Here is an 11,729-nt window from a genome sequence, read left to right as displayed (position 1 = left end):
AGCGGCTGCCAAAATCCATGAGGAAAGGGATGTGTCCCAGGCACCGTAGGTTAGATGAGAATAATGGCCAGGAGCGTATGTGGATGTATTAGGGCAGCGCTGCTTGAACTTCCACCCACAACACCTCACAGCAGAACCAGCAGGATGTCCTTTCTTTCTAAAAAAGATTTGTAGAGATGGAGGTCTCACTATATGGCTGTATTAGTGCATCCTCATATTACTATAAAGAACTACCTGAGACTGGGTAATTTATAAAGAAAAGAGGTTTAATTGACTCATAGTTCTGTAGGCTGTACAGGAAGCATGGCTAGGGAGGCCTCAGGAAACTTATAATCATGGCAGAAGAAGAAGGGCATGGACACAAATCCAAACCATAAATCAGTTGCCCAAGCTGATCTCAGACTCCTGGCCTCAAGTGATCCTCCTGCCTCAGCCTCCCAAGTAGTTGGGATTACAGGCGTGAGCCACGGTGCCCAGCAAAGGTATGTTCTTGAAGTTGTCTTTTTTCTGAGATTTATGCAAATGGTGCATTTGGAAAAATAGATCTGTTGGGATTACTATTTTTAACAACATTACTTATGTGAAACTGACTCCAAGAATCTTTGGGTTAAATTGATGCTCCTGGAGGAGAGAGGCCCTATTTATCCTGGTATCTATGCCTGAGGTCCCAACTGGAACTTCTCCAGTTTTTGCACCGAAAGGTTCACATCCCAGGAACCCCCACTCCCAGGAAACTTGAGTTGTCATCTTAGCCATGCTGCAGGAGTGTCCAGCTGGAAACGCGTGATGTTCATGGGAAAACCCCACCATATAACATGGGTTAAGCTGTGAGGTCCTTTTTATATTTCAGAACTTTAGTTGCTAAAGATAGAAAGCATTAATTTTATTCTGTACAGTTGGCCTCCCCAGGGTGTGCTGCCAGGCAGTATTACACACTGGCTGCTCAGAATCCCTGGGACTCCAGTGCCACTTGATCCAAGTTGAGAGTTCCACGAGTTAGCCAATTAAAATACAGGATGCCCAGCTAAACTTGAATTTCACATAAGGTACTGAACGATGACCATGAAATGTTGCAGAGAGCCTGGTTCTCTGAAGATAATGTGTTGTAACAGTCCTGTTGAGGGGAGAGACTTGTTTCAGCAACTCATATTTTGGACTTTTGTCACTTGAAGCTGAAGCTAATCCTGATAGAAGCTGTAAACCACATTTCTGAAAAATAGTAATTGGAGAACATACATTGTTCTACAGTAAGATGTCTGGAAAAGATTGATAAAATTATGAAAACAAGCATATGATGTTACAGTGAGCATCACGGCATTGACAGTAATGCTTTATTGCCCACATTTCCCATAACTGGAAAAGGGGAGCTGCTTTCCTTTAGTAGCACTGGACAGTCTGCCTTGGGGTGTGGGGTGCTGTCTGATTAGAGAGAGAGCAGCTCTTGAATGGGGGAGGAAACGCCTCCACTGTGACTTTTTGCACATTGCATTTGCACAAATTACTCTGAAACAGTCTCAAAGGACCATGTCATTTTTATAAAGCACTGTGGTCATTTGAAAAGATAGAGGTAGACTGAAATTTTGAATTTTGGGGAATTTTCCTACACTATGCATACTTGTGAAGTTTGTATTGTTAAATTTCATTTGATTTGACAAATCCGTGTTAAGAGTATACGGTATCCAGGTACAGAGGCTGCCCCAGAAACAAGACAAGTAGGCAGGGACCCATGGCTCTCATGGAACACGCTTTTGGTTAGAGGCAACAGATAAGGGTAATACATTTATAGCATGCTAGTAAGTTCTATAGTACGGTGTGTTGAGTAGGTGTTGCAGAGAAAAAGGTATGCGGTGAAGGCCGGGTGGTGATGGCCTAGGCCACACTGAAGAGGCAACATTTGAGCAAAGACTGAAAGAGGGTAGGAAGGGTCGGGGACAAGAGCCGCCAGAAAGTGTTTCCGGGGAGGGAAGAGTCAGGGACTCTGAACCAGGCCAGGGCAGCTGGAGTGGAGTGAGAGGGAGGGAGGGTCTGGGAGGACGGCGGGGTGGCCGGAGGCAGAGCAAAGCACTGCAGGACTTCAGCTTTACTGAGTGAAATGGGCGGAGCAGCGTGTGAATGTGATCAGACTTCTTTTAAAGGGATCATCTGCAATGCTGGAAAAGAAAAGACAAATGATAGATTATTGCAACAAACAGCCAGGCAAGAGATGCAAACTTTTGGCAAAGGTGTGTGTGTATATACATCCTTGCACTGGACAGCCACGAAGCACTTACTGTGCTGTGAAGTAAGGATGTGGGTTAAAATGGCTCACCTACTCCCAGCGGGTCAATCGGGAAAGCACATCCACTCACTACAGCCATCACGGGAAAAGGGCTCGCTCTTTACAGGATCCTCAACTGTGGAGAGGCCGGGAGCCCACGCGGGGCGCTGGGGAGTCTCAGCACCCCAGGGGTTCGGGCAGGAACCTGAGCCGCGCCCTCCCTCCCGGGGGTGCCCTGGGGTCGAGGCTGCTCTGCAGAGCCGGCGGTCAGTTCGAGCCTCGGGCCCGAACATGGCTCTCCCCGCGGCTCTCTCCCTCGGAGTAGAAGGTGCTGGACCCGAACTCCAGCGGAGCCGCACAACACGTGGAGGAAAAGCGCCAGGACAGCTAACCTTCCCACCTTTTCAAACCTGAAACCCGGCCGGCCGGGGACGGTTGGAACGTTCAGTGCGTACCCGCGCCTCAGGCCCATCGTCCCCAGCCCCGGACCGCCCCGCGACCATCCTCCCCACCCCCGAGCTCCTATCTCGTCCCCGCCCTCTCTCCCCAACTTCCATCCTCCCCTCCACAACCCCCGTCCTCCCGCCCTTGGCCGCGCGCGGCTGGCACAGAACAGACAGTTAGCGCACACACACTAGAACAGGCGCCACCGTTCAGGAAGTCTCTACAAGACCAGGACCCTGAGGCCTCTGGAAGTGCCGGGACCGAACCAACCCCGCAGAGCGACTAAGGCGGGGGCAGGAGCCAAGAGAACGGTAGCCGCGGCTGCGGGTTGAGCTCCCACCACCCAGACAGCGCGCCTCGGCGATCGCGCACGCGCGCTACGCGCTACGCGCCACGCCCCGGAAGAGTTCCTGGGCCCGCGACGGTGGCCCGGAAGCAGTCCCCGGTGTCGGGGCAGGAGGGACGCGCGCGGCTGAGGCGAGGTCGCTCAGCGCAGCTGTTGCGGGGCCATGGCGGGGACGGCGCTCAAGAGGCTGATGGCCGAGTACAAACGTGAGTTCGGGGACCCGGGCCGTCAGCAGCGTCCCGCGTTCCTGCTCCCGGGCCCGCGTCGTCCGGCGGGGCTGGGGCAGGGAGCCTGGCCGGGGAGCCGGGCCCGGGGCCTCCACCGCGAGCCCCGCTGTGGGTCCCGCGGAGTGCCGCGCTCTGCGCCGGCTGCCCGCTCTTACGCGTGAAGTCGTGAAGAGAAGCCTTCCCAGCATCAGTAAAGGCAGCGCCGGCGCCGTGTTAGTTGAGAGCACACACAGTTGAGTCTTTGCGGGCTTTTTTTTTTCTCTTCTATTTTTTCTTTTCTTCGCAGCCTTGAGAACGTGCAGTGAGAGCTTGAGGAAGAAGGCCTGACTTGCTGCTGCGGAATTAGGAGGGAATAGTGTATGCGTTAAAAGGGGAAAGGCTCGTTGGTGGAGCTTTGAAAGGTCAGATTTTGGCTTTCCCTCTAATGAAGGAAAAGGGTTTTTGAACAGTGCCACCTGTCACTCCTCCTAGGTAGTGTTGAGAAAACCTCTTGAGTGCTTTCCTACCCGGTAAATTAGATATTTCTAATGTCTGAGGAGAGCGAAGGGAGAAATGAGAACCTAGGAGCACTCGGCATTCCACCGAGTTTTACACCGGTTTTACACCGAATGCCCGCTTGGAAGAACTGCTGCGAGAAGTCTTGGAATGCCATTGTGTTGAAAGCGCCAGGAACCTGACTCGCCGGTGGAGACAAGATAGTAGCCGGCTAAGAGCAGGGCCTGAGTTCAGACCCGGCCTCTCTGCTTGTTAACTCTTTGACCTTGTTCCTCTCTCTGTCTCTGCAGTTACCTTATCTTAAAAGGTTAAACTTGATACTGCAGGTGAAGTGCTTAGCAAAATACCTGCTGTGTAACTCTTAATAAAGTTAGCTGCTGCTTTTGTAATTAGATTGAGGGTAATTTTGGAAGAAAGTTAAGCTAAAAGAATGAATGTGATAAAAAAAAAAGTGGTGAATATACATGTAGCTTGATTTCGTAAAACTATTGGTGACACCGCACAGTGAGAGTTGATGTTTGGCTTAAGCAGACCAAAACATTGCAAATACAGGCTCACTCACGTATGGTCATTCTTCCCTTGGTATCTGGAGGGAATTGGTTCCAGGCCCCCCTGCAGATACCAGAATCCTCGAATGCTCAAGTCCCTACTATAAAGTGGCGTGGTATTGCATTTAATGTATGCATATCGTCTCATAACTTTTAAATCATCTCAAGGTTACTTATAGTACCTAATGCAATGTAAATGCTGCGCAAATAGTTACACTGATTTTTTTTTACTTGTATTTTTAAATCGTCATTTTTTATTGTTATTTTTTTCAAATATTTTGTATTCCTGGTTGGTCGAATCCATGGATATGCAGCCGCAGATACACAGGGCCTCCTGTAAACGTTCAAATAACGCTCGCCACCTAGTGTCTGCTAAAGCAGAACATAGAGGCACACCTCACTTTCCCGCGCGCTTTGCTTTATTGAGCTTCACTTCGCAGATCTTGCATTTTTTACAAGTTTACAGGTTTTTTACAAGCAACCCTGCATGGGAGCAAGTCTGTTGGCACCATTTTTGCTTGCTTCGTGTCTCTGTCACATTTTAATCTATTACTGTGATCTGTGATCAGTAATCTTTGATGTTACTATTGTAATTATTTTGGGGCATCACGAACTATGCCCGTAAAAGATGGTAGTCCGAATAAATGTTGTGTGTGCTTCACTGACTGGCTGTTTCCCCATCTCTCTCCTGGCCTCTCTCTTCCTGAGACAAAACAACATTGAAATTAGGCCAATAGTAACTGTACAGTGGGCTCAAGTGTTCAAGAGTTGCACTCTACCCACTTCAAATCAAAAGCTAGAAATGATTAAGTTTAGTGAGGAAGGAATATTGAAAGTCAAGATAGGCTGAAAGCTGGGTCTCTTGTTAGCCAAGTTGTGACTGCAAAGGAAAAGTTCTTGAAGGAAATCAGAAGTGCTGCTCTGTTGAACACAATGAATGATAAAGTGAAAAAGCCTTACTGCTGATATGGAGAAAGTTTTAGTGGTTTGGATAGAAGATGAAACCAGCCATAACATTCCCTTAAGCCAAAGCCTAATCCAGAGCAAGGTCCTAACTCTTCAGTTTTATGAAGGCTGAGAGCAGTGAGGAAGCTGCAGAAGAAAAATTGGGAGCTAACAGAGGTTGATTCATGAGATTGAAGTAAATAACCTGTCTCCATAACATAAAAGCACAAGGTGAAGCAGCAAGTTCTCCAGAAGATCTAGCTAAGATCAAGATGGAAGTGGCTCCTAAATTAAGCAATAGATTTACAAGGTACGTAAAATAGCCTTATACAGTATTGGGAGGAGATGCCATACACAACGTAAACAGCTAGAGAGAAGTCAATGACTGGCTTCAAAGGACAGGGCGACTCTCTTGTTAGGGGCTAATGTTGGTCACTTTAAGTTGACTGAGTTGAAGCCAGTGCTCATTTATCATTCAGAAAATCTTAGGGCCCTTAAAAATTATGCTAAATCTACTCTGAGCTCTAGAGATGGAAAAACAGCCTGGATGACAGCACATCTGTGTACAGCATGGTTTACTGAGTATAAGCCCACTGTTGAGACCTACTGCTCAGAAAAAAAGATTATTTTCAAAATATTATTCCTGACAGTGCACCTGGTCACTCAAGAGCTCTGATGGAGATGTATAAGGAGATAAATGTTTTTGTGCCTGCTAACACAACACCCATTCTGCAGCCCATGGATCCAGGAGCAATTTTGACTTATTTAAGAAATACATTTCATAAGGCCATAGCTGCCGTGAAAAGTGATTTCTTTGATGGATCTGGGCAAAGAAAATCAAAAGTCTTCTGGAAAGGATTTATCATTCTAGATGGCATTAAGAACATCTGTGATTCATGGGAGGTCACCATATCAACAACAGGCGTTTGAAAAAGTTGATTTCAACCCTCATGGATGACTTTAAGGGGAGGAAGCAACTGCAGGTGTGGTAGAAATAGCAAGGGAACTGGAATTAGAGGTGGAGCCTGAAGATGTCACTCAGTTGCTACAATCTCATGATCAAACTTGAACAGATGGGGAGTTGAGTCTTATAGATGAGCAAAGAAGTGATTTCTTGAGATGGAATCTACTCCTGGTGAAAATGCTGTGAACATTGTTGAAATGACAAAAGATTGATACTATTCCATAAATTTAGTTGATAAAGCAGCCACAGGGTTTGAGGGTATTGACTCCAGTTTTGGCTGAAGTTCCACTATAGGTAAAATGCTGTCAAACAACATCACAGACTACAGAGCAATCTTTTGTGAAAGTAAGAGTCAGTCCCTGTGGCAAACTCAATTGTTGTCTTATTTTCAAAAACTGCCACAGCCACTCCTGCCTTCAGCAACTACCACCCTGATCAGTCAGCAGTCATCAATATCTGGGCAAGACTGCACCGGCAAAAAGATTATGACCTGCTGAAGGCTCATATGATTGTTAGCATTTTTGAGCAATAGAAATTAAGCATATTTTGACAAATAATAATAATAATAATTATTATTATTTATTTTTTTTGAGACAGGGTCTTGCTCTGTCACCCAGGCTGGAGTGCAGTGGCACAACCACAGCTCATTGCAAGCCTTGACCTGGGTTCAAGCTATCCTTTCACTTAATCCTCCTGAGTAGCTGAGACTACAGGCACGTGCCCCTACACCTGGCTGATTTTTCTGTCTTCATCTTGACCTCCCTCCGTGTTGTCAGGGTTTGGTGAAAGTGACTCCATTTTGATTCTGACAACGTTCATACTCAAACAGAGGGTTGGATGTGGGGGACTGTTACTTCTGTGTCCTCATGGGAAACCTGGCTGGTGGGTCAGATGTGTGAACACCTACCATTTCTTGGTATCCTGGTTTGTGTTTGTGTCTCTGTTTTAGTTTTATTTTAGCCCTATTTCTAGGGTTAGGCTAGACTGTGAGCAGGTATTTTCTCATTTTTATTGAGAAGAAAATCATTAAACCCCTGCATAGGAAATTAAGTTCAGGCTGCTGCTTCAGGCCAGTCTTTGCATTGTTGAACTTGCATTTTCTAAGGATATTTGCATTAGCAAAGATATGTTCTCCCTTTTACTGTCGTGACAGAAGCTTCATCTGTTATTTCAATTATATTGTCAATTAGTTTGCAGTAATAAGACCTAAATAATGGTTGATTTCCGAAGGTTTGTCACAGAAGTGTATTGTGTGTTTTTACATGTTAACATGAAATTTTGGACTATGTGTGGAAGGTAGAACTCTAAACATACCTCCCTAAGATTCCCATGCCCTAGTTATTCAAGCACTTTCTAGTACTGCGGTGGAGGGACTTTGGAGATGTAAGTCAGGTTACTAATCAGCAGACCTAAAGAGAGGGAGATTATTCTGGATTACCGTGGAGGATCAAATAATAACATAAGGCTCAAAAGCAGTCAGTGAAGGCAGGATGGGGCGGTCAGAGAGATTCAACATATAACAAGATCTCTACCTTCTGTGGCTGGCTGTGAAGATGGAAGAAGGAGCCATGACCTAAGGAAGGTGGGCAGCCTCAAGAAGCTGAGAATGACCCCAGACCAACAGCCCCGTGGAAATGAATTCTGTCAGCAACGTCAATGAACTTGGAGTGGCAGCCCTGGTGAGACTCTGAGCAGAGAACTAGCTGGCCCATGCTGTGTCCAGACTTCTGACACTTGGAAACTCTGAGATCATCAATGAGTATTGTTTTAAATCACTAAATTTGTGGTAATTTGTTACAGCAGTGACAGAAGATGAATACAGTGTGTTATTGAGGGGACTTTGTTTTTCCTGTATCTTAATAATGTAATAAAATTTAGTGTTTATTTTTTGCATATCATTTAGTGTTTTTTTTGTGTGTGTATCTTATCTAGTTTGTCCTCATAACATATTTTAAGGTAGCACATTCCAGTGTAAAGGTGGACTTGACAGAATCAATCTGTACATAGAAGGGGTTTAGATAGATTTGGATAGGTGTTCAGGCACACTTTATTGTATTTGGGAGTAGTGATAGAACTGCAGAAATTCAGAGGTGGTGGGACCTTGGCTATGATTCTGTTCAAGCCCCCTAATTTTACAGATTTTTTGGAATTGAGCGACAGACAAGATGATTTTGCCTAGGTTCATAAACAGGAAAAAAGGAGAGCCAGGAAAGAACTCAATTGTTGTAAACTGCTGTCTTGTCTTGATGTTCTGTCTTCATTCATCATCCAGCCTTTCCTAGGAGTGTCAGAGATAGACCCAGGTAGAAGTGGGCTGCCCATGGGAGGCTTAGCACAACAGAAATTTATTCTTTTACAGTTCTGGAGGCCAGACATCTAAAATAAAGGTGTTGATGGGGTCATTCTTCCTCTTGAGGGCTCGAGGGGAGAACCCTTACTTGCCTCTTCCAGCTAATGGTGATTGTTGGTCATCCTTGGCGTTTATTGTCATTCTCTTGCTTGGGATAGTGTAATCCTAATCTCTGCTTCCATCTTCATCTGGCCATCTTCCCCCTGTGTGCATTGGTGCCCATATTCTCTCTTACAAGAACACCAGTAATTGGGTTTAGGGCCCACCTAATTGATGTGACCTCATTTTAACTCAATTACATCTGCAAAGACCCAGTCTGGTCTAAATAAGGTCACAGTCACAGAGCCTGGGTGTACTTGAATTTTCAGGGGACACTAACCCAGTACAGTACCTAATAGGAACCCAAAACTTACATGTATGAAACTGAGCTCTAGAACTGAGCTCCTGCGTTTTCCGCTGTCATTGTTCACACAACCTTCCCCCTCTGCACTGACAGCAGCCTCGTTCTTCCAGTTGTTGGGCTAAAATCCTTAGGATGTCCTTAACACCTCACTTTCTTTTATAGCCACATATAATCTGGTGTCCTTCCTTTAGACTTCATCCCAGACTTAACTCACTGCTCGCTGCTGGTCCAAGCACCTCTCACCTCTGGCCCAGATTCTTGCGTAGAATCCTGCTGGTCCTCTACCTCCTGCTCTTGACACATTTTCCTCTGCCCTTAGCGTGGCAGAGAGTGATCATGCCGCCCTGCTCAGGACCCTTGTCACAGCAGAGCCAGAGTTCTCATGGTGCCCTGTGTGGCTCTGCATGCTCTGCCCTGGCTCCCTCTCTTCCAGCCCTCCTGGCCTCATTGCTGTCCACCGACTCTCCAGGCTTGCTGTGCTCCTCTCCTGGACTCCTGGGTGCAGTGACACTTCCTTCCCTGGCTGGTTTCATCACTTGTGCCCTCCCCACTAGAGGGAGGAGCCCTCCCCGAACCACCAGACTCAGTCTGTCCTTCCTATTACTGTCACGTTTCCCCATGATTGCCCCTTTTTAGTTTTTAAAAGCTTTATTTTTGTACAGACAGGGTCTTGCCCAGTTTTAAAACTTTTTGTTGTGAAGAATATTGTATACGTAGAAGTATAGAAAAGGTGTATGTTCAGATTAAATGATAAAATGAATATCTGTGTCCATGGCACCAGTTTCAATGGAACAGTGGCAGCAACTTGGAAGTCTTTGTGCTCCTTCCTACCACCACCAAAACTTAACTGCCCTTCTGAATTTTGTGTAAGTCTTTCTTTTCTTTATATATACCACTTAACATATTGTTTACTTTTACCTGTTTTTGAACTTAGTAGAGATGGAATTATACAATATGTGTTCTGTGAATCAAATCTTTTTGTTAGCCTTGTTTCTGAAATTCATGTATGTTGAAGCATTTATGGTCGTGTCACTTAATGCCAGGGTAGTGAGAAACGTGTTGTTAGATGATTTCGTCATTGTATAAACATCCTAGAGTGTACTTACACAAACCCAGATGGTAGTGCCTACTACACACCTGGGCTATATGGTAGAGCCTGTTGCTTCCAGGCTACAAACCTGTGCAGCATGTGACTGTACTGAATACTGCAGGCAAAATGTAACACACATCATTAGTGATTGGAATCTCTCAGCTCCATTATAATCTTAGGGGACCCTCTTCGTATATGCAGCCTATCCTCTACTGAAATGGCATTATGTTGTGCATAACTGTAGCCATAGTTTATGTTCACTGTTGAGTAGTATTTCATTTTGTGAATAAGCCAGAATTCATCCATTCAATCTATGGACATTTGAGTTATTTCCAATTTTTTATTTTTACAGATAATGCTTCTGTGAATGTTTTTGAATATGTGTCTTGGTGAACACATTTGGGTCGTAACACAGGGTCACAGAACACTCATAATCAGCTTTACTAGGTAATGCCAAACTGCTTTTCAGTGTGGTTGTCCAGTATGTATTGCTGTCAGCAGCAGCTGAACATTCCCAGTGCTGATCATGGTTGTTCACACCTTGGTGGTGTGCTGTGTTTCGTTTTTAATGATCTGATGAGTATGATGCGGTATCTTGAGGTTTTAATTTGTACATCTGTGATTCTGAATGAAGTCGAGCATCCTTTCATGTAGATAGGCCATTCATATTTTTTCCTTTGTGAAATGTCTGTTCATGTTTTTTTTTAAAACCAATTTTACGTGAATTGTCTTTTTCTTATTGACTTGTAGGAGTTCTTTATATATTCCCATTCCTTTATGTACCCCTAATCTTGTGTTGGTTGTATATACTATAATTATTTTATCCCTGTTTGTGCTTCGTCTTTTTAGCCTTTATACTGTCTTTTTCCCCAGCCACCTTAAAAAAAAGGCTTTGAGGTACTATTGATGTACAGTAAACTGACATATTGAAGCATAGAATTTTGTGAGTTGTGATATGTGTGTATTCCCATGAAACCATCACCACAGTCAAGGTGATGAATGTGTCTATTATCCCCAAAAGTTTCCTCCTGCCCCCTTTTTAATTCATCTCTCCCTTCCTCCCTTCTTCTGCCCGGTTCTCGGGTGGTGACCCATCTACTTTCACCTACTATGAAGGTTGTTTTGTACCTTCCTTTTGTCAGACTTATTTCATTCAGCATTATTATATTGAGATTCATCTGTGTTGTTGTCAGTATTTTGTTCTTTTTTATTGCGGAGTAGTAGCCCATTGCATGGATAGACTACAATTTGTGTATGTATTTACCTGTCGGTGGACACTTGGATTGTTTCCAGGTCTAGGCTATTAGAAATAAACCTGCTGTGAACATTTGTGTACATGTCTTTCTGTGGATATATGCTTTTATTTCTCCTGTGTAAATAACCAGGGTTATAATGGGAAGTGTATGTTTAATTTTTAAAGAAATGGCCAAACTGTTTTCCTCTAGTTCACATTTCCCAGCAGTGTATTAAGTGTTCCCATTGCCCCACCTCCTTGCTGACACTTGGCGTGGCCAGTTGTTTTTTGTTTTCTTTTTTCTTTCTTTTTTTTTTTTTTTGAGACAGGTTCTCACTCTGTCACTCAGGCTAGAGTGCAGTGGTGTAGTCATGGCTCACGGCAGCCTCTGCCTCCTAGGCTCAAGCAATCCTGCCACCTCAGCCT

General features: G+C 44.9%; 1 protein-coding gene and 1 long non-coding RNA gene across 3 annotated transcripts in view; one reads left to right on the top strand and one right to left on the bottom strand.

Annotated features, from left to right (window-relative positions):
* Window positions 1-245: 245 nt before the first annotated feature.
* On the bottom strand, window positions 246-3,082 carry LOC129022406 (uncharacterized). The gene is made up of 2 exons (XR_008496406.1): window positions 2,309-3,082; window positions 246-1,209 (listed from the first exon to the last, which is right to left on the bottom strand). It is a non-coding gene; the product is annotated as an uncharacterized LOC129022406 (long non-coding RNA).
* The window catches only part of UBE2G2 (ubiquitin conjugating enzyme E2 G2), a 35,162-nt gene continuing 26,467 nt past the window's right edge, over window positions 3,035-11,729 (top strand). The window contains exon 1 of one of the 2 annotated variants that reach the window (XM_054468537.2): window positions 3,035-3,253. In XM_054468537.2, coding sequence (XP_054324512.1) covers window positions 3,211-3,253 — 43 coding nt within the window. In that variant the 5' untranslated portion in view covers window positions 3,035-3,210. The remainder of the gene's footprint in view (window positions 3,254-11,729) is intronic. The other variant, XM_054468538.2, reaches the window with a different exon arrangement.

Source organism: Pongo pygmaeus, chromosome 22 (genome assembly GCF_028885625.2).
Source record: "Pongo pygmaeus isolate AG05252 chromosome 22, NHGRI_mPonPyg2-v2.0_pri, whole genome shotgun sequence".
In the NCBI taxonomy this organism is placed as follows: Eukaryota; Metazoa; Chordata; class Mammalia; order Primates; family Hominidae; genus Pongo; species Pongo pygmaeus.
This window is presented reverse-complemented; position numbering and strand designations above follow the sequence as displayed.